The sequence below is a fragment of the Kogia breviceps genome, chromosome 10 (genome assembly GCF_026419965.1).
Source record: "Kogia breviceps isolate mKogBre1 chromosome 10, mKogBre1 haplotype 1, whole genome shotgun sequence".
NCBI classification, from domain to species: domain Eukaryota; kingdom Metazoa; phylum Chordata; class Mammalia; order Artiodactyla; family Physeteridae; genus Kogia; species Kogia breviceps.
The window spans coordinates 100,636,648-100,660,062 of NC_081319.1; the positions used below are offsets into that span (position 1 = coordinate 100,636,648).

The window sequence follows — 23,415 nt, forward strand, 5'->3', positions numbered from 1 at the left end:
TTATTTAATAAACGCTTGTTTTTAAGCATCTACTCTGCACAAGGCATGATGCTAGAACCTGGGGATATAGGAGTGAACAAGAAAGACAGTTCCTGCATTCATAGAGCAAACGCTCATGCTAACTCATTAATGTTAGTGTCAGTTTGCATTTTGACTGAGTTTCCAGTTTAACTTCCCAGTATATATGGTTGACTTGTAAACCTCCCTCCTGCCAACTCCATCAGTCCCCATATACTCAGAGAAGCATGGATTATGGAAATACACAGGTTTTTGTATCAGACTAAAAGTAGATTAAAATCTAGATTCTGGTCTTGGTTCTGTCTCTTAACATCTGTGTGATTTAAAGTAAATAATTTGAACTTAAAAAAAATTGATGTATAGTAGATTTACAATACTGTGTAAGTTTCAGGTGTGCAACAGTGATTCAGTTATATATATATATAATATTCTTTTCTTTCTAATACTTTTCCATTATAGGCTATTGAAAGATATTGAATATAGTTTCCTGTGCTATACAGTAAATCTTTGTTGTTTATCTATTTTATATATGATAGTGTGTACCTGTTAATCCCATACTCCTAATTTATACCTCCCCCCACCCTTCCTCTGTGGTAACCCCAAATTTGTTTTCTATGTCTGTGAGTTTGTTTTTGTTTTGTAAATAAGTTCATTTGTTCTATTTTTTATATTCCACATATAAGTGATATCATATAATATTTGTCTTTCTCTGTTTGGTTTACAGCCCTTAGTATGATAATCTCCAGGTCCATCCATGTTGCTGCGAATGGCATTATTTTATTGTTTTTTTATGGCTGAGTAATACTCGATTGTATATATGTATCACATCTTTATCCACTCATCTGTCTTGGCTATTGTAAATAGCGCTGCTATGAACACTAGGGTTCATGTAACTTTTCGAATTAGAATTTTATCTTTTCTAGTCCAGAAGTGGAATTGCTGGATCATATGGTAACTATTTTTAGTTTTTTAAGGAACCTCCATACTCTTTTCCACAGTGGCTGCACCAATTTACATTCCCACCAACAGCATAGGAGGGTTCTCTTCTCCACACCCTCTCCAGCATTTATTATTTGTAGACTTTTTGATGATGGCCATTCTGACCGGTGTGAGGTGATACCTCATTGTAGATTTGATTTGCATTTCTCTAATAATTAGCAATGTTGAGCATCTTTTCATGTGCCTGTTGGCCATCCACATGTCTTTTTTGATAATCTGAACTTTCTTAGTTCTCATTTTCTCATCTGCAAAATGTATATAGTAACACGTGTTATCCAAAGTGCCCCTATAGATTAGCTATTTTATATATATATATATATATATACATATATATAATAGAGTGTGTTCAATACCTAATAGCTGCCAAAAATTCTCACTTACTTTAAAAACTCTTGTCCATAAACCATTTTTTTCAGGGAAGTAAATGAAAGAGGATGGTCTTGTCCAAAGTAAGTGGTTTGCAGCTATAAGCCAGCATATGGGGAAAAAAAAAAATCTCTTCAATGAATTCTCGAGTTTATATTGCTCAATGTCCTGATAGCTAATTCCATTTAGAGAAAATTTATATTAATCCTAGTGACCAACATTTGTATAGTTTTTTAGGTTTCACAACTTTTCCATATACTGTATGTTGATGCTGGGTCTCAGCCATGCTGATGGATCTTTATTATGATGTTGGTGATTTCTAACTAATGTTTCCAGCTCTAACATCTCTTGAACTTCACTTCCATAAGTACAACAGACTACTGGGTAAATTCTCTTGGATATATCATAAGCATTTTCCATATGCAGGTCAATATGAGCTTATTGGGGTTTTTGTGTGCTTGTTTTTTGTTTTTTTCATTTTTCCCTTTTCCCCATCAAATTTTTTTTTCTCACATGTTCTCCACTCAGTCACCTTTGGACGAGTTACCTGAGCCAGAAACTTTGGGACCACTTTTGAATCTTTTTTTAAGGCCCCATATTCAAACTGTCTCCAAGTCTTGTTAACTGTAAGGCAGTATCTCTCAAGTCCCCTGTTTATCTGTCCCTCCACCTCTCTCACTCCCTTTCCCTCAGGAGGGTTATCGCTGGCATTTGGGCGTGTTATGGGTTGAATTGTATCCCCTCAAACAATATGTTGAGGTTCTAAACCCTAGTGCCTCAGCATGTGACCTTACCTGGAAGAGGGTCACTGCAGATGTAAGTTAAGATGAGGTGGTCCTGGAGTAGGGTGGGCTCTTAATCCAATATGGTATCCTTACATGTGAAGACACAGACACACAAAACAAAGATCGCCGCGTGAAGATGGAGGCAGGGGTTGGAGTTATGCTGCCACTAGCCAAGGAATGCCTGGGGCTACCAGAAGCTGAAAGAGGCAAGAGAAGATCTGTCCTCTTCTATGCTCTCTCCTCCCATGCCCAGAATCTTCAGGGAGAGCATGGCTCTTCCAACACCTTGATTGAGGACTTGTAGCCTCCAGAATTGTGAGAGGATACACTTCCTTTGTTTGAAATCATGCCGGTAGCCCTATGGAACTAATACAGGGTGCAAGAGTTCTTCCTTGTTTGAGGCTCTCAAACATGTTATCCAGAAACGTGTTGCCTTTTGCCACCCTTCATGTCACCGTGACAACCAAGAATATCCACGCCCATAGTTCTGAGTGCAACTGTTCTCCTCTCCATTGAGCAGCACGGGGTAGGTCATCATCTAACCCGTAATCCTTTCTCCCCCTGAGTCTGTACCCTCTCCACACATCTTCATCTGGCGACTGGGACAATGGTTCTAAACTACAAACATGGTAGCCTTCCCTGTCTCCCTCACCCTAAAGTACTTTTTGGGCTATTGATGGTGGCAGAATAGAGCCCAAACTCCTTAATATGGCACGGGCTGACCAGGTCCCATCATAAGAAGGCCTCTTCTACCTCTCCAGCTTCAGCCTCTATCACTACTACTTAGTGGTACAAAGACTTTCTTCACCCAGCTCAACTTACTTTCAGTTTTAGAAATGGAACTTTGTTCTTCTGAGAATGACCTGTGTGATGGGATGCCCTCCCAGCTTTTCTACCTACACCCTCACTCTCATTTGTCTAATTCCTCTTCACTTGACAGATCTTAAGATTTGGTCATATACAAATTCCTAAGGACTCATTCACTGAAGAAGAGAGTTTAAGAATGCATTCCATGCTTTTTTTTCAAAGCCATCTTGGTCTTTTTTTTTTTTTTTTAAATTACACTGATGGATCATAGAAATCTTGTTTGATTTCAGGTCTCTATAAGGACTGGGCATGGAATGGGGTTATATGTGTGTCATATGAAATGTGGCTGAAGTTCAGAGAAATAGGTTTCATTTAATAGCTGAATACTGGATGACCTCACCATTCTTCTCACCCTCTGGCAGCTCACCCCGTGAGCGATAGAGGAGCAGCCTGCACGAATGGAGGAGTAGCTGCTGGCCTCAATGTGATTTTGCAGTGATCTGTGTGCTCTATGGCTGCCTTCATAACCAACAAATCAATTCCCACTATACGTATTACACACCCCAGTGGCAGAGGCCATTTATTACCCTTTTGATGATCATACTCTTTGTACATAACCAAGAAAGATTACAAAGGAAGGAAAGAACAGTTGAAATGTGAATGAAGATATTGTACTATGGCACTGCATTTCATAGTGTGTCTTGCATGTATACAAGAATGAAAAAGACGCTTTCTTTCAAGACAATTTGGAAACATGGATGCAGAATTGTCCTTTGAATGAAATCTATTTTAAGAACAATATATGGAGAGAGCATTGTGATGCAGTTTTATATCGGTGTACATTTAGATTTCAGGTGCAAGTTCAAAATGATTAAGAGAGAAGGACTCAGATTTTCTTGTCATTCGGGAATTGTTTATAAGGCTATACAAGACTAGCTGTGTTCGACTTATGAGCTTTTTGATACATCCTTTTATTTGGCCTCACCTTTCATCAACTGATTCTTTTATTAATTTCGAACTTTGCAGTATCCAGTTTTTTAAACTCTAAATGATTGATGACAAGGTTTTCCTAATTCTTTAAATCCAGATGCTATAGTTATTATCGTTAAACAAACAAATAAAAACAAATGCTGAATTGTGTTGACTAGGTGCAAGAAAATTGAATATTTTGAATTATATATAAATGGTACACAGTGAAATTCTGGCGTTATTTATCCTAAATCAAACATCCCATAAACAAATAACATGGATCCGAATGTGGATGGGAAACTTTTTATCAGTGAAACTAATGGCAAAAGTATGACTTGATAGTTGGTTCTGTGCATAAATATTTAAGCTGCTTAGTCAATAGATGAAAAGAACAGTGGAGATTTCCAAAGGTCAAAGAAGCTACTGTCTTTTCTGTTTTGCATCATTTGAGATATTCCAGTTTTTTGCTAACAACACAATGCCAAATCTGTGTTTGATTTTGTCTTCTCTTTGAAGAGGCAAAACAGTGACAGAATAATTAACTGAAGAGGAGATCATGCACAGAATATTTTCCTTTAGCAGTGTAGAAAGTCCTGGGTTTCATTTCACATGATGGTAAACGTAGTAAAATATTCTGGAATTCTTCTTTAAGAGAGTCAGTCTCCTGACAATTTTACCGTTGGTAAACCAAAGCCTCTTGGGGGTCTGTTTCCTGTTTAACTATTCCTCTTTTGAGTAACTGAAAAGTATGCTTAGTAGAAAGCCGGCACATGGTTCTCAGTTAGATGATACTCTACACCTTTATGGAAAAATACACACAAGAACAACCAAAATAAATTTTCAATGTCAAGTTCAGTGCCTTATTAGCCCTGTGCAGACCAAAAGGCTAAAGTCATGGATTGGTATTTTAAAGGGAATAATGGGTTTTCTTTTACTTACTGTTGTTAGTTTTTTGCTTTTCTTCTCTTTCCTTCCCAAAGACTCTTGTTTCTATCATTTAGCGTCTTTTGGTGATACAATGTCATTATGTTTGAGAGTCTTCAGAGAGAGATGAGCTTTTGTATGTAAAATCTTTGGAATCTGTCTATGAATTCCATTTCTGTTAATGCTCCTTCAATGCCTTGAACTGCTGTGTTTAGTTACTAAGCCACTGAACTACTTACTATGGTACCAGCTTCTCCTTTGGTAACGTGTTTATAACCAGGACTATTTTTGGTTGAGGAATTTGCTGAATTATTCTAGAATAGAATTAGACAAGTTAATCCAGGAACTTGGAGCCTAGTTCTTATAAAGATCGATTACTGGCTTAATAAAACCGACATTTTATTAAACCCATGATAGTATATACCAATGATACTTACAGTTTCAATTAAATAACAAATATATGCGTGTCCATGTTTAAATCTCTTTTAAAAAAAGAACCATATAATCATTTAGACAGATCTCATACATTTCTTGGGCTTGATGGAATGCCAGCTTATTTCAAAGTAGCTCTGCTAAATATAGGAAGACAAAATGAGGGAGAAGCAGATTATTGAGTGTTTATTATTTTGTGATAGTAGCCCAGGAATAGCTCTGCTCAGAGTGTTTTATATCTGTTAACTGAGTTGTCATATTGACTCTGGAATATTGGTACTATTCTCATCTCCTTTTTCCATATGAGGAAACAAAGGCGTAGAAAGGAATTTCATACCCAGACAGTCAGATTCTAGAGCTACTGAATACTCACTGCACATAGTCATGGGAATGGGTGGGGAATGAGTTCTGTCCCTACAGATGTTTTCAGATAGCCTCTTCATCTTTTTTCTTGCAAACTGTTATTTTATTTTAGCTTTTTTCTTTGAACAGCTTTATTGAGATACATAATTCATTTACCATACCATTCACCTATTTAAAGTGTACAATTTAAAGTTTTTAGGATATTCACACTAGTGCAACCACCACCAGAGTCAACTTTACAGTATCACCCCCAAAAGAAACACAGTACCCATGAACACTGATGATTCTTTCTGCTTCAGGCCCCAACCCCTCCTTGTCTTGTTTTGTTTTGCAAACAATTTTAGAAACTTTGAAAACATCTCTTGCCATCGACACAAAACAGAGAGGGGAAACCAGAGCTAAATCAGAATAACTGTATGTAGCTCTTTCATGTTTAGTTTCAACAGAGAATGTCAGTATTGTATTAAAGAATACAAGAGTTCTTAAGCTTTGAATTCTCATTCCTATGTTTTTAGTGGTATGTTAATCACTCCTTTTGATTTTCAACCTGAAATAGTTAACTTTGAACAAATTATATGCCAATAATTAAATCTAATCTTAATAAAGAGGGATCATTGTGAGTAGGTGAGGTAAGCAGGACTATGGTATAGATTTTAAAGGTTTAAAAAAGTTTACTGTTTATAATAATTTATTTCCATATTTCTTTAAAAAATGTAACACACACATAACATAAAATTTACCATGTTTTTTATTTTATTTTTTAAAAAATTTATCATCTTAACCATTTTAAGTGTACAGTTCAGTTGTGTTAAGTGTTATTCACATTGTGGCACAACCCATTTCCACAACTTTTTCATCTTGTAAAACTGAAACTCTGTACCATTAAATAGCTTCCCATTTCCCCTTCTCCCAGATCCTGGCAACCACCATTCTGCTCTCCGTGTCTCTGAATTTGACTCCTCTGGGCACCTCCAGAGGAGGTGTGGAATCACACAGTATTTGTCTTTTTATGACTGGCTGACTTCATTTAGCAATAATGTCCTCAAGGTTCATCCATGTTGTAGCGTGTGGCAGAATTTCCTTCCTTTTTTTTTTTTCTTCCTTTTAAGGCTATTAATATTCCACTTGATGGACAGTTAGGCTTTTTCCACCTTTTGGTTATTATGAATAATGCTGCTATGAACATAGGCATACGAATATCTGTTTGGGATCCTGCTTTGAATTCTTTTGGATAAATACCCAGAAGGAGTATTGCTAGATCATACGGTGGTTGTATTTGCTAAATTTTTGAGGGCCTGCCATACTGTTTTCCATAACAATTATATCATTTTACATGCCCACCAACAGTGCATAAGAGCTCCAATTTTTCCACATTCTCATCAACACTTGTTATTTTCTGGCTTTTTTTCTTTCTTTCTTTTTGATAGTAACCATTGTAATAGGTATGAGGAGATATCTCCTAGTGGTTTTTATTTGCATTTCCATATCCATGTATTTTTATGTTCCCGTTTAGTAATCCATTATAGCAAAAAGGAACATAGCTAGTTTGAGTCCCAGGTAGCTCAGAAGCAATTTCATTCAATTTTGCTTTCACTATGTCTTTATTATTATTCTCAAAATATCTTACTTTTGGTTGTATTTAAGCTCAGAATGTATCTATTATTTCTTGTTTGTAGTTGTTCTTCAGTAGCTGATAGTACTGGATCTGGAGAATTCTTTAAGCATCTCTATTTTGTGCTGGCGTCAGTGTTTGTCAGAACTTCAGTTCGCTCAATGGCAAAGCCAGGGCTTCTGGTACATTATCTTGCTGATGGCTTCTCTCTGGTTCCTGAGGCTTTACCTGCATTACCTCAGCCAGTGGCTTTTCCTCCAGGCCATTTCAATTCCTGTTACAAAGTGAGTGCTTTCCCCTGACAGTCAAAGGAATGCATTTTCATCTTGAGAGGCCAAATGAAAGTAAAAAACTCCTCTCCCATCCATTTACCATAAGACCTAAAATGCAGGTATGATTTGAGAAGACAAAAATGTCTTTATCTAAGAGCAGGAATGTCTATTACAGTTATATTCTCATTTTGGGCCCGTATACACAAATACTTAACTGGTACATCAATATTTATTTAAAATTTAGCAGATTCAACTATGTTCTAATATCTGAGCAGAATCCAAAAAGGAATTTAGCAACAATATTTTATCCTATTTTGATTTTTATCAGAGTGACTTGGGCTGAAGGTATTTTAGAAGTAATATAAGTATGATTTATCACCTATACTCAGAGAAGCAAAGATTGCTTCTTCTGCAAAATGATTGAATTCAAACAATTACTGAACTCAAGCCCAGGCAGCTTTCTGGGCCATTATCCTCTGGAAAAAGATGACACTTTAAAGGTTATCTCTCCATAAACATGATTCCAGAGACACTATAGCTAGATCAACAGATAGATATCAATACAAGTAAAATTCATTTTCTCAAATGTAGATGGTACGGATAAAAATAAAGATGTGTGTATATTTTCAATTAAGAAGGTTGAAAACTATTTTAAGACACTTTGAGAAGAAATATGTGTGTGTTATACATACACACATACAGTTTTTGATCATCTTTTGTAATTAAATCACAAATATCTGAATATATTATAGAATATGCAACTTTAAATATACTAAATAACTATCTTCATGGCAGAATTTTATATAATTGTTATATTCCTTTCTTCCCTTCTTTTTTTTTTCTCTTTCTTTTTTTCTTTCTTTTGTGTGAGAGTTTCTAAAGCAGAAAGGATAAATATTATATGCTTGGGCTAGTTGCTTTTTGCAATTTGCTCTCTTACTTCTTCAATAGACAAGGAAGCTCTATCTTTATTGGTTGTTAATGAAATGAGACTGCAAAAAAATATCCTGGTAGCTCAGCTTATTTAATTTCTTAAGCAACAGAGGACCTAATACGTTAGGATGTTTTGTTGACTATTGCCTAGTTCCACAGGCTCGAATCATACATTAGCTCCATGTCACATTGTAGTTATGAGACATGACAATAGCTACAGCAACAGTGAGCATTTTTTCTGCTTTTACTCTGTTAGGTCCTCGGCTAAGAAATGTATACACCTTATTTTATCTGATATTCACAACAGCCTAAGAACAAAGCATAAAAACTGCCTTCAGAGCAAAGGTCAAGGAATGGAATAAATGAAGAACTCTTTTTAGTAGAGAGCTGATAAGCTGATAAGAACTCTTTTTAGAAGAGAGCTGATATGCACAAGCAGCATTAACTACAAAATAGCTTTACAAGGCTGAAACACAGGGGAGGGAAAAATTAGAGTCAAGGAAGGCTCGCTTTGCATGGAAAGAGGGTGCCAAAGCCTGGGTGAAGGCTGCTTGAATTACTGGGCTCACCTTGGATTCAAGCCTTAGGTCAAGTTGTTCCTTTAGATGTTTCTGTTGTCAGCATGTTGTTGTTGTATTTAGGGGGTCTAGCTAGGGGAATCACAAACAAAATTAATCAGTGATGGCAAAATTCTGGAGAATTATGAGATTTATTTATATTTCTGATTTCTGTTAGGGATTGAGTCATTACTAAGTGCACTGATATACTTTGCATTTCAAACAGCCTATGAATGAGTATGTGTGACCTGCTGGGCAGTTCTTAGTCTAGAGAATGCTCTGCTCAGTGGATCAAAATGATATCCTTTCTAGGATGGCATATGAAATTTACAAGAACAATGAACAAGGTAGAATTTGCCTTTTCCTCAAAAGTGAGCTGTTGGGCTTCCCTGGTGGCACAGTGGTTGAGAATCTGCCTGCTAATACAGGAGACATGGGTTCGAGCACTGATCTGGGAGGATCCCACATGCCGCGGAGCAACTGGGCCCGTGAGCCACAACTACTGAGCCTGAGCGTCTGGAGCCTGTGCTCCGCAACAAGAGAGGCCGCGATAGTGAGAGGCCCGCGCACCGTGATGAAGAGCGGCCCCCGCTCGCCACAACTGGAGAAAGCCCTCGCACAGAAACGAAGACCCAACACAGCAAAAATAAATAAACAAATTAATAAACTCCTACACCCAACATCTAAAAAAAAAAAAAAAAAAAGTGAGCTGTTGAGGAGTTTCTAAGGAAAAGATGAAGACTTCTAACACTTAATTCTGGGGTACTATTAAGTGTCAAATTTTCTCTACAAAAAATAGAAAGCATTTCATTCTATAAAGTGTTTCGTATATGCAGCATTTTATAAAATTCTTCTCCTTTGCACACGTGTGATTGCTTTGTTTTCCCATAGATTCCATTTTTCCCCCTCACGGTTGAGCTCTGCTACCCAAGCTCTTTACTTCGCATCGGAGAAGAGTTGCTTGTTGTTGTGATGGGGCCTTTAATGCTGAACGCAATGGTACTTCCCTTGGTTCTGATCATATGGGGCTGTCAGGTACTGTTTGCCTTCCGCCCTGATGTCCTGTCAAAGTTAATCATCACCACGGGACTATGGACGGTTCTGGACCCACTGGCAGTGTTTATTGTGGATACTGTCCTGGGGGTAAGTCAAGTAAAATAATCGGGATATGAGTCCTTGACACGGAATGTAACGTTAGTGCACAAATCAGTTGCCACGGGAAGTTTCAATAGTCATGTGCAATTCAATATTCATCTTAAATTGAAGTTATTCATTTTTTTCATAATAAAAAATTGTGGATATCTAATATAATAATTTTAAGTGTAATTTTAGCTATGTTAAAGAAACACTTGCAAAAGAGGTAGAAAATAATGTTGGAGATCAAATCGAAACTAACCGGTACATTTTCAAAATTATTACAAGGAAGCTTTCTTTTGTAACAGTTTTGGTAACTTTTTTTAATATTAGGGATTTTCACAGCCAAACTTTATAAAAAAGTAATCGTGCAATAGTTCCTTTAATTTGTTAGGTTATTTATTTCCTTTTGAGGTAATACTCTTTCATAATAGATATACTCAAGAAGAAGAATAAGAGCTTTTTAAACATTTCTAAGTAATAAATAATTTAAAAAATTACTCCTTAGGCATTTATTTTGACATTTGTGATGTTTATGAAATGACGAAATGGTGCATCTTCACTCTAAAATATATAGTTTTAGGATTTCATAATTAAGAATGATGTACTGGGCTTCCCTGGTGGCGCAGTGGTTGAGAGCCCGCCTGCCGATGCAGGGGACACGGGTTCGTGCCCCGGTCCGGGAAGATCCCACGTGCCGCGGAGCGGCTGGGCCCGTGAGCCGTGGCCGCTGAGCCTGCGCGTCCGGAGCCTGTGCTCCACAACGGGAGAGGCCACAACGGTGAGAGGCCCACGTACCGCAAAAAAAAAAGAGAAAGGTTTCCAACCTCTATATATGTGTTTAGACTATATTCACTGTGCCTAGCAGATCATAGGGGTGGGGCCTGAAATTCTGCGTATTAACAGACTCCTAGATGTTTCCAAGGATGCTGGTTCCATGGACCAGCTCACACTGTGACAAGGTGATAGACCCTCTACGGAGAAGGTGTCTCCCTTCCCTTGGCTGTTTGCTAGGCTGGCTTTCACTTGCTCAAGGTTCCTGGGCTGCTCTCAACAAGACTGGGGTCCTTGATGTACGGCGTCTGCTAATGACTTTTTAGGCCTGTGTGTGAGAATTCTGACTTTTTATTTCGGAGTGGAATGGCCCCTGCTTAGAACCTGCAGACAAATGTGACAGTTGGCTCTGCAACCATGTAGGTCATTTTAATATTAGCAAAACAAACTAAAAGCAGTGAACATCGAGCCTACCAATGTTCCTAGCTTCTAGACTCCCTGCCAAGGAAAATTTGTCAGTGCTTGGAAGGCTTGTTTTCAAGTTCTCACCTGTGCCCACCCTTGAAGCCTCAGTACATGGACCACCTTGATAACAGGTCAGGAGAAGGAGCCTTGTCAGTCAGAAGTGGTCGTGTTTTCTACCCCATCCTAAGTTCGTTCACCCCTCTGATTAGATGCCAGGTTCTTAAGGACAAGACTGTGTCGTCAAGGTTTGTTGAGCAGGAGATGCAGAGAGGGATGCTGTCTGCATTCCAGTAGGACCATAGCCCACGGCCTCTCGCAGTTCCTCCCGGGGCCAGTTTGGTCCTATTGCAACACCACATGGGAAGCCATTTGGGGAGGATGAGATCTTCTGAGATCTCCTCATAAGGAAGGTCTGCAGCTCTCCCGGGATGGCTTTCCTTCTTCCAGACAGGTCCCCTAGAGAGATTACTAGCTGAATAGTCCACTGTATCAAAGGCAGCTGACAAAATGAGCTGTCTTAATTTACTCTGGGGCCTCTGATGTCATCTACAGGGAAGTAACCTCCAGCAGGGCCACCTCCGAACCAGTTCAGAAGTCTGTAACCGGATGGAAGCTGACTTGGATTCTAATAGCTGAGTGTAACACCCATATCTTTCTCCACTTGGAAAGAAAAGCTTGACGGCTCGTTTCCAGTCTGCACAACTATGGATCTCTAGTTAGAATGCATCATGTTTCATTGCCGATGACATCCACTTGCGCTGTCTTTAAGAAAACTCGAAAGCTGCCTGTGATCCACAGATCAGCAGCATTGGAGTCCATACTTGGATACTCTCACCAGTTGAATAAAAAGATGCGTTTTAACCTGCTCTACGGTGATAAACAGCACCCTGAAGTTTGAGAAGAACTGCTCTAAAGCTGTGGTTCTTAAAATTAGGTCCCTGGACCAACAGCTTTAGTTTCACCTGGGAACTTAACAGAAATGCAGAATCTCAGGCCCTGTACCTCACTCACTCTTGAGGCAAAAACTCTGGGAATGGGGCCAGCCTCTGAAGGGGCTTTGGGTTTTAACAAGACTTCCAGATGATTTTCATGCTTATTAAAGTTGGAGAGCTACTGCTCCACATGGCATCACGGTTATCATAGTTTCAATGTCACTAATGAAATTCAGGTTGCCCGAGTTCATACTTCCAATTCTTTCGGCACTTCCTTCTAGCAGGTAAAGCTCAGAATCATCTGTGTTTGATCGCAGTTGGCCGGTCAAGAGAGACGCTACCTAATTTCGCTAATAATTTTTGTCTTGGATCCATTTGTTCATGGAAATCTAAAGGATTTATGGCAGGTGGAATGATTTGAGGCTGAAGCATTGATTGGCTCTTGAGGTTGCTAATAAGAGTTTGCCTGTCTCTCAGTTTGCTGATTCAGAGGTTGGCAATGCATTCCCCTGACCTCCATCCATGATACTATGCTCAGTAATTCCATTGGGTTCATAAATTCATTCTCTCACTGAACCTTTGTCTAGATAAAAAGTAGGGAAAAGATTTGCTGTTGATAGTTTAATTGATCAGTGTGTATTTACTCTCTGCACAGGATTTTAAAAGATATAGAATAGATAATGGCATCATTCCTGCCCTCAATAGAGACAGAGAGATAAAGAACAACCCATAAGAACAAAGATCAAACAAAGGTAGAATGCAAGGATTTTCACAGCAAATGTCTTGTACATCCATTAGTAGTGACTGTGGAGTAATAGAAAGAACTATTCTGGCCCCAACTCGGCCATTTGTCAGCGATATGGCGTTGGATCAGTCAACCTCTCCAGTCTTCAATCTCCTCAGTGAATTACAAAACAGTAAGAATACCCATAAATAGTAACGCCTACCTTACTCATTTCAGTTTGTTGAGAGAGTCAAAGGAGAGACCATGTGGGAAGAAACTGGAAAATCTAAGGCATCATACATATAAAACAAACCAGCAGGAGGATTATAATGAAGTGATGATACTTATGCTCTGTGAATGATACACGATGTAACCACCACTACCCCAGTGGTCCAAGCAGGAACTTACAAACTAGTTGGGGAATCAAAATATTCAGTGTGTGATCAATACCATTTGGGAGGTGTATGGCTCATTCCCTTATATCCTTCAGGTCTTTGCTCAAATAACACCTTTTCGGTGATACCTTTTCTGATCAAAATGTTTCATAACACAGCTCATTGCTCCTGTACGTTTTTCTCAAAATATCATTCTCTAATATACCATGTATATTACTTCATCTTACTTATATGTTTACTATCATTTGCTTTCCACTCCTATCCCCACTTCAGTGTAAGTTCCGAGAAGGTAGGGCTTTTGTATACTCTTATTCACTCTTTTATCGTCAGAGCTTAATGATGCTTAGTAGGCATTCAATACCATACGTGTGGGTCAGATGAATGATTAGCAGCTATTGATTATATTATGTTATCAGCATCAAACATATATCACTTTTTTTGTCTGTTTCATCAGCGAATCCCATGTCTATGTCTTTATTTTTCAAAAAGCAGCTGAAGGTAAGATATGGAATAGTAGCAATACATGGTAACCCTTACAGACCTGCTGCCTAAAATCCTAGCAACAAGCTCACAGTTTGCACAGTAAACCGATTAACAAGTAGAGAGCATAAAAATAAAAGTTCTGAAGTGGTGATGGAAGAAGCAGTCGAGAGTCAGAACATCTGAATTCTATCACTGCCCAATCACTAACGGATATTTTGGTGTAGGGAAAGTACACACTAACCTCTCTAGAGTTCTGTCTTTATCTGTACCTGTGTACTGTGGATTAGTTTTAAACGTGCCCTACTAAGCTATATTTATATAATTGTCAGTTTAAAAAGTAGAGAAATTCTTCTTTCTCTCTTACATTGGGGAAAAAGAATACCTTATTTACATTTATATGGCATATGACTTACACTTGAGATCATGAGAGTCATAATTAAAGAACATTCATATTTTATAAACTCAAAGGTCAAAGATGTCATATGACAATGTCTTAGGTACATAGCATTTTATATTTGCTTTTAAAGACCTCATTGCCTTGTATTTATTTATTATTATTTTTTTTTTTCGGTAAGAGGGCCTCTCACTGCTGTGGCCTCTCCCGTTGCGGAGCACAGGCTCCGGACGCGCAGGCCCAGCGGCCATGGCTCATGGGCCCAGCCGCTCCGCGGCATGTGGGATCTTCCCACATGACCGGGGCACGAACCTGTGTCCCCTGCATCAGCAGGCGGACTCTCAACCACTGCGCCACCAGGGAAGCCCTAGCACTCCCATTTTTATTGCAGCAATATTCACAATAGCCAAGCTGTAGAGATAACTTAAATGTCCATTAGCCGATGAATGGGAAAAAAATGTGGTATATACTTACAATGGAATATTGTTCAGCCTTAAAAAAGAAGGGAATCCTGAATTATGTAACAACATGGAGGAACCTTGCGGACATTATGCTAAGTGAAATAAGCCAGTCATCAAAGGACAAATACTGCATGATTCCACTTAAATGAGATATCTAAAAAAGCAAAGTCACAGAAGCAGAGAGTGGAATAATGGTTGTCAAGGGCTGAAGAAAGGAAGAAATAGGAAGTTGCTATTCAACAGATATAAAGTTTCAGTTATGCAATATGATTCAATTCTAGAGATCTGCTATACAATACTGTGCCTATAATTGACAATACTATATTGTGCACTTGAAAAATTGTTAAGAGGGTAGATTTCATGCTAAGTGTTTTACATATTTTTTTTTTAAAGTGCTAGGAAGAGGTCAACATAGGAGTCTCTGGGAGCATAGAGGAAAGAAACCAACCTAGGTCTGGAGGTGCATAGGGACAGTAGCCAAGTGCTTCAGTTGAAATATAACACTTGAATAAGTTTTGAAGGTTTAATATAATTTAGCTAGAAGAAAAACAAGCATGTTTGCAGGTGAAGGAAAGAGGTATAAGAACTTATTGTTATGAGAAAATATATTTGTCAAATCAAAAGTATTTTATTATGGCTGGAGTATAAGATATAGGGTGAGGGCAGTTGGCTGAGTTGAAATTAGAAATGTAGTCAAGGACCAGATGAGAAAAGTCTTGAATATTGTGCTCTGGTGCTTGAATTTGTTCTAAGGGTAAACTGCAAATATTGAAAGATTTTAAATATCTTTAATTTAAGGAAGATCACTCTGCTCATAGAAAAGATGAGATTTAATAGTGACCAGGTTGAAAGCAGGAACGTCTAGGTAGAAAGCCATCTTAATAGTTTAGGCAAAGAGTGCCAAAAGTCTTAACTAAAGAAAATGAATGACACAGGAAATGGACAGTTGAGCCATATCTAAGAAATGGTTAAGTGACCCAATATAGCTACTGGGCTCATTGGAAGGTGAAGGAAAGGATAACATTTAGCAGAACCTTAAGTTTTGGAGTTGGGCAGATGGGATGACTGCATTCCTAGAGATAGGACACAGAGAGTAAACATTTAGAGGAGATAATGGGTTAAATTTTCCCTCAGATTGACCTTGAGATATCTTTGATATTGACAAGGGAAAATATATCATCAGAGGTTAGTGTAGATGAGTATAGAGCTCAGAGAAAACAATATAGACTACAGATTTGGGTGGAGGAAGCCTTGAGTTTCATTGCTCTGTAGGGTAGGGGCTAGATTGCAGTGGGCTGAGTGAAGGTCACGGAGTCAAGACTTACCACCAATTCTTTTCACAAAACCATGATGCAAATGGAGAGTGGTTGGAAAAAAATTTTTTTTAAAGAGTGGCTTTTAATATGGGTGTGGTTTGAATATATTAATATGCCTATATGAAAATTCTAAAAGAAGGAGAAATATGGAGGATGTCTAAGCAAGGGAGGATGATTGATTGAGTGAGGTCTCTGAAGACCCGAGATTGAGTACATGTGATGACAAACCTTGGATTTAGGGAAAGAAGTCTTATCTCGATGTGATAGGTAAAGAGATAAGGACAATTGCAAATGCAAGCACATTTGATAGCCATTATTATTTTCTATGAAATGGGAGGTGAATTCACTCCTTAACTTTTCCTTCAGTAGACTGATCATTCTCTGATGGGGCCCTCTGGTCACTAACATAGGGGTAGAAAAGTTGCCTAATTGTCAGGGGATCCATGTTGTTTAGGCACAGTCTTGGTCTATATTTGGACATGTCAGAAGCACTGCATGTCATCTTTCCTGAGCACTTAACGTTCCTGGGGAAGGGAAGAAAGTCTTCCCTGATCATTCAGTTTTCATTTGATCACTAACTTGTCATGTAGCCTTAGGCAATGATGTTCACTTGCTGGATTTTAGGCATTTTCTTGTGTAACACGTATGTGTAGATCTTACAATAGGCTCTACGTGAAGTGTAACTCTACTACTTAATAGGACTAGAGTTTCCTAGAGGAGTTGAAGAAATAAAATAATGTATCATGTTGTTTAGACTTTTGTAGGATTAAAAAAATGATCGGGTCATGGTAGGTCTCCTTCATTCCCATATCACTCTATCTCTTCTCACTTAAAATAAGATAAATGTTTACAATGATGCTTTGCTTGCTCCAAAGTCTACATTTTTATTATCAAGAGTACTTGTAAAGTATAAAAAAAATGCAAGCACAGAACTTATGCGCCAAATAACTGGGATTTAATCTTTTGCTACCTAAACAAATAGTTGTTTGCTTTCAAATAAAACAGAAAGATTACCCCATGGGGAAGGGTTGATAGGAGCAATGGGAAGATCTGTAATGGATGAAGAAATGATTAAGGGAAGAGGAAGTGTCCAGACATCACAGAGAATGAAACTGAAACAAAATTCAGGAGGAACAAACAAGTTTTGTTCACTCTTTCCCCCCCATCCCCTCACTGTCTTTGTGCTTAACCTGTCTTGTCAGAACTAGGCATGCTCAGTAACCGTAAGCAGGTTTTGTTTGTATTTTAGAAGTAGATGCTCTTAAGAGTCCTTTGGATGATGATAAATTTACAGTTGGATACAACAGGGAAAATACCTGTATTTTCCATACGAATAAATAAAGTCACTCCAACATGTCTGGTGAAGAATTCTCTCTTTACTGATATTTCTAAACTATCTTTTTCTGAGATGGTGGAGAGCTGGGCAGCCCAACTCTTCTATGAAGCAAGCACTGTCACCATCAGAGGCATCTGGTCAGTGAAATGGGGTTTTGCTCTGACATAAAAGTAGGCAAAGAGACACAGAAATCATAAGAAGTCATCTCAGTGAAAAATCCCAATATGGATCTGTGCATGTTGACTGATTTAGGTTAGCATTCCTAATCCAGATGTTAAAGCAACACTCCTAACTCTTCCGGGCTTTTGAATCAGTGCTGTCAAAATGTGATAACACTGCTGGCATAACAGAAGTACAAAGAAGATCAAGGCTGTGGTGCAGGATGTTAATAGAGCATTTTGTCTAGCTCTGGGCACCAGAAGCTCCACATTATGGGAACTGGCTGTGTAAGCTCCAGATTGGACCCTATTGAGTTTGGCTGATTGGATCTCATTTCTCCAAGAGCCTGAATAATTTCTTGCTGAAGTGTTTCTACTAGAAACATTCTCACTTTCCATAGCTCTAGGAGATGAATTGACCGGGATGCTGGTTCCTTGCCTCTGTGCAAGGAGGTTCTTGAGCTGGGTGTAATTACTTTGGCTGGATTTTGTAGCTTTTAAAAATGCATTGATCTTTTTAATGGTTTTCCTTATTATAGTAAGGATATGTTATTTAGTTAAAAAAATTGAAACTACTGAAAAGAATCAAAAAATAAATTAAAAGCATCAATAATCTCACCATCGAAACAAAGCATGGTTAATCTTTTGATAAATTTATTTCAGTCTTTTCCTGTGTATATTTATTTTTACAAAGTTGAAATTGTACTGTAAGTATAACTTTATATGTTGATTTTTATGTTTTTTTTTTAATTGAAGTATAGTTAATTTATAATGTGTTAGTTTTAAGTGTATAGCAAGTGATTCAGCTATACATACATATACATTTTTTTCCAGATTATTTTCCATTATAGGTTATTAAAAGATATTGAGTCGAGTTCCTTGTGCTATACAGTAGGTCCTTGTTGTTCGTATATTTTATGTACAGTAGTGTGTATATGTTATCCCAAATCCTAATTTATCCCCCCACCTCCCGCTATCCTCTTTGGTAACCATAAGTTTGTTTTCTATGTCTGTGAGTTTATTTCTGTTTTGTAAATAAGTTCATTTGTATCATTTTTAGATTCCACACGTAAGTGATAGCATATGATATTTTCTTTCTCTGATACATGTTGATTTCCAACTTAATGTTATATGATATTTTCATGTTATTTCATGAACATACAATGCCTATACAATACTTTATACCATATAAGCAGTATAAAATATTTAAATATTGCTTTATTCCTGGACAATAGATTATTTTCATTTTTGTGCATCTTGTAAATAATTCTGATGAACATCTTAAGCCTCCGGGTCTTGTCCCCATTTTTAATCATTCTTTGAATAGAGTCCTAGAGACCCAGAAATTCTGGTTCAGAGAGTTTGATGTTTCCAAGACATTTGATAACTATTGTGCAATTATTTTCTAGAGAAGTTGTATAGAGTTATGCTTCCGCAGCCGTGCGTGAGGAAACTTAGCAAGTCGTGTTCACATCATGTGTGAACCTTTTATAATCTCATGGAAGAAATGAAATCGCAGCCGTTTCTAAATGTGCATATGCATCTTCTCGTCACTAACTATTCTCAGTATGCTTATCACCCATTTGTATTTTCCTATGTGTGAATTGCCTTTTAAGTGTCCTTTTGCCTTCCTTTCTATAGAGTATTTAAATGTTTTTCTTATTGAGTTATATGCGTTTAATATATAATATATAATAACAGTATTAATGCTTGTGGATATTTTCTCCATTTGAAAATTATCTTTTAAATTATTTTTTTATTTTGAAAAACTAGATATTTATAATTCATATACAGTAAAGTCTTTTGATCATTTTTATGACTTTAAATATCTCTTAATCAAAAAAAATCTCTCCTCATTCAGAAATTTTACAATTATTTGCTTCCATTTTTATTAAGTTGGACATTTTTTCATTAAATTCCTTATCATAAGCTATGTAGAATTCATTTGATGTGGATAGTGTCAAGATCTAAATGAGACATCCTTTTTTTTTTTTTTTTTTTTTTTTGGTGGTACGCGGGCCTCTCACTGTTGTGGCCTCTCCCGTTGTGGAGCACAGGCTCCGGACGCGCAGGCTCAGCGGCCACGGCTCACGGGCCCAGCCGCTCCGCGGCATGTGGGATCTTCCCGGACCGGGGCACGAACCCGCGTCCCCTGCATCGGCAGGCGGACTCTCAACCACTGCGCCACCAGGGAAGCCCTGAGACATCCTTTTATTTTTTATTTTTCTGGTCTGTTCTTTAAGTTTGTATTATCTTTAGATATTAACAGTTTTGCCATTTTATCTTACTGGTTTTTCTTTTAAGTAATTTTAATTCATCAGCTTATGTTTTGGATGTGATAGAGCTCCTCTTTTCCAGAGTTTCTTTTTAAAAATTTTCCTTTTTACCAAACTTTTATAGATGGTCATCTACAGGCATTGGCATAAGGGAGAAACTCTAATGACCACCTATACCTCTCAGACTGTTTACTGCATATTTAGCTTTGCAGCGTTCTTCGTAACTCTTCCAAGTAAATCTTCTATTGATTTTATATGGATACTTTAACTCTAAGTTCTTTATCTGAATAGTCCAAAAGATCTATAGGCTGCACACCTATTTTTTGTAATATGCAGAGAATGAGAAACCACAATTTAAATGACAGACTTGTTTGAGCTTTTATACTCCTGGAAGCGGTACACAAATCTGAAAGACTGGCGCTCGAGTTCATTAGTATTTGGGGTGCTGGTGTCTTCTCGATCATTGTCTTAATAGTTCTGAATAGCCTTATAAGTTTTAGCTACTGTCATTTATTGCTTAGGAAAGTTAATTTAGATTAAAATAATTTAAAGACAGATTTTGATGAGAATATTATGAGCTTATTTATTGTCTAGGGAATATGTATAAGATCATCAAAGATTTTCCACTTCTGAATCAATCTTCTTTACAATTTTCCTTACTAAAGGCAAAATATTATTTACTATGTATGTAAAGGAAAAAGTTCTAAATATTGCTAAATAATTTTCCCCCCTCTTAAATTGTCACTGAGTTATGGGCACTCTGTGCCCTGATGAGCAGAAATCGACCATGCACATTTTGACATGCTTGTATAGGAACAGGCCCCTTTAAAAGATTCGGATGCCACATTGTGTCAGCTCCAGTAAACTGAAAGATTGTAACCCGAACGGCTCATTGCTTTGGGTCCAGATCAATTCACTGATCACCCATTTGCCAAAAGCCCATCAGTATCCTCCCCCTGTTCCTCATAACCAAGCTCTCTGATGTGAGTGGTTGACTTCATGCTATATCCTGACTCCCTTCCATCTTTTCTTCTGCAAATAGAAGGGTCTATTTCTACTCCAACTATCCCCATCTATAGCTGCAAGAAGCTGGGTCAGAGCTAAACAGAACATTCCTTGACGTGATATTCTCTTATAAGAGTAAAAGAAAAGCTGGTAAATTAAGTCTAAATTGTTAATCAGTCATTTGGTAAACTGGGTTTTGGTACATTACCCTGCTTCTGTAACTCTAGGATAAAAGAAACTAAACTAATCTACTGGATCTCCTTTTATTTATTTCTTTAAATCCAGAGCTTGTGGGAAAGTGGGTATGTGAGTTCTGACCAATAGCAAGTAGGTGTTAAGACAGTATATGTCCCCGAATGAGGTGACAATGTGTAGATTATCTTATTGGCACAGTCCAAATTCATGGTTTGGGCTTGTTTTAGGCCATGGGGACATGAAGTTTCCTTTTTCACTTCCAGGTAAGTACTTGCACCTGATAGCGTAATGTGTACAAGCCAATGTTACTCTCCACTTCTCTGCCTTAGCATTATGTATAATCTCTAAAAATCTTCCTGAAGCATTTTCACTATACTTATCACTAAAACGCTCGAACAAACAAATAATCAAACAAAAAGAACAACAATTTTGGTTAGCTGCCACAAGCCAGTGAGGGTTACATGTACATGAAATGGTATGTTAAACTCTGAACCATGTCTTTTAAGTGTTACATCAGTAGTCCACTAACAATGAAAAAGAACTATAGAGGCAAAATAACTTGAAACTCTGGACTGAGGACTGAAGGCAAGATTGTTAACTCTAGAATTCACCAGTCTCCTCTCTGGACCCAGAAAAGTGGCGGGAATACATGGACACACAACTGATATGTGCTCGATTAAAAACATGAACAAATAAATGAATACAGTATCTACGCGATGAAGATACACCTTCTCTTTCAGATAAAATGGGGCTCACAGGCTGTATGTTCAAATGACACTAGCTCCCAAGTGTTTTTTTATTTTGAACTCATCCAGAGTATAATGAAGACGTGTGAAAAGGTACACACATGGCTCTCATGTGTGTTAATTTGATTTATCCAAGTGATCAGGAGAGGGTTTTAGTTTGAATTCTTTGGCAACAGCCAATTTTTAAAAAATACCATGCAGTGTGGAAGGAGAAATTTTAAAGGGTCATGTTGATGCACATAGCTGGGGAAATGCGAAACATTTGGGCACTGTTTGCAAGAAAGCAAAGGACCTTGGGAAGTGCTGACCACATCACAGGCGCAGAATGATCTCTAGCTCCCCTCTCGCCAGCACTCAATTCCACTATCCCAAGCCCTATACTCCACCTCCGTATGTGAGTAGTCTTTTCTATCTAATGATCCGGTAAGTAGGTTAATATGTGGCATGCTTAGATGCTCAAAACAGCAGACGGGTTTCTGGTGATCTTGGACACACTTGTGATGGAGCTATCATCCTGCAGCAGCACAAACGATAGAAGGTGTCTCAGCCTTAGGTCTGGGTTACATGCTTGAGCAATACCTTTGCTATCAATGCTGATCATGAGGCCAGGACCTATCATCAGCCCTGTGGTTTCTCAGTGGCTAAGACCTCCCAGATTAGTTTGATTTGAGAAAACACTGCCATAAGTTCTTCTGGTTCACTTACTCTTTATAGTTTGGGTTTCCCTAGTAATCCTGATCCATCTACATAACCTAATTCCCTCAGTGCAATATAAGACAGTATGAACTCGTAGAGCTGATCCTTGGGGTCATGAGAAAGAATAGAATCCTAACCCTAACAAATATATTATTGGCTCTCATAATAATTTCAGAATCTCCAAGTATAGGTTCAAAAAACTTCCATCACATGCCATACAAATCAGCAAAATGGAGACTACAAAGAAAAGTTTTAATGTTTTACTTTTAGTTACTGAATAGTATTTTTTGTCGTGTCCTGAGCACTTACTGTATACACCAACCCTGGTTTGAATACAGTATATAGATTACCTCACTTAAACCTCAGACTGATTCTGTGATTCAGGACCAGTTATTGTCCTTGCCTTTCATATGAAGAAACCAAGCCTTCATGACTTTAAGTAATTTGCCTAAGGTTGCAACTCCTATCTTTATGCAGTCTTTGCAACTCCCCAAACTCCAATGTTACTTCTACATCATATTTCTTAATTTTTTTAAAAAATAAGATTACTTAAAATTCACATCTGTGGTTAATTTTTGCCTAATGAATGGCTGTGATGTAGTGGCTCAATATCTGGCTTGAATCTTGGCTCTGTTACTTACCAGCTGTGTGTCCTTTGACAATAGTTTAACCTCTCTGACTCTCTTTCATTTATCTTTAAAATGTGAGTAGTAAAATCAAATTTAAACCTTGATCTGCTCCTTTGGAACAAGTTAATTGATTTAAATTGTATATTTCTAACAGATTTGTAATTTAGGCAGCTAAGTTTAGTTCTAAAATTTAGCTCTTTCAAGATACAGATGAATTTAATTAAGCAATTTAGAACTTTCTATTAACCTTGACCACTCC

The 23,415-nt window shown here is 37.7% G+C and overlaps 1 protein-coding gene across 1 annotated transcript in view; it reads left to right on the forward strand.

The window, feature by feature from the left end:
- LOC131764249 (uncharacterized) overlaps positions 1-23,415 on the forward strand; it is a 191,689-nt gene that overhangs the window by 158,880 nt on the left and 9,394 nt on the right. Inside the window, 2 exon segments of the mRNA XM_067043222.1 lie at positions 7,340-7,409; positions 7,411-7,559. Of these exon segments, the coding sequence (XP_066899323.1) occupies positions 7,340-7,409; positions 7,411-7,559 (219 nt within the window).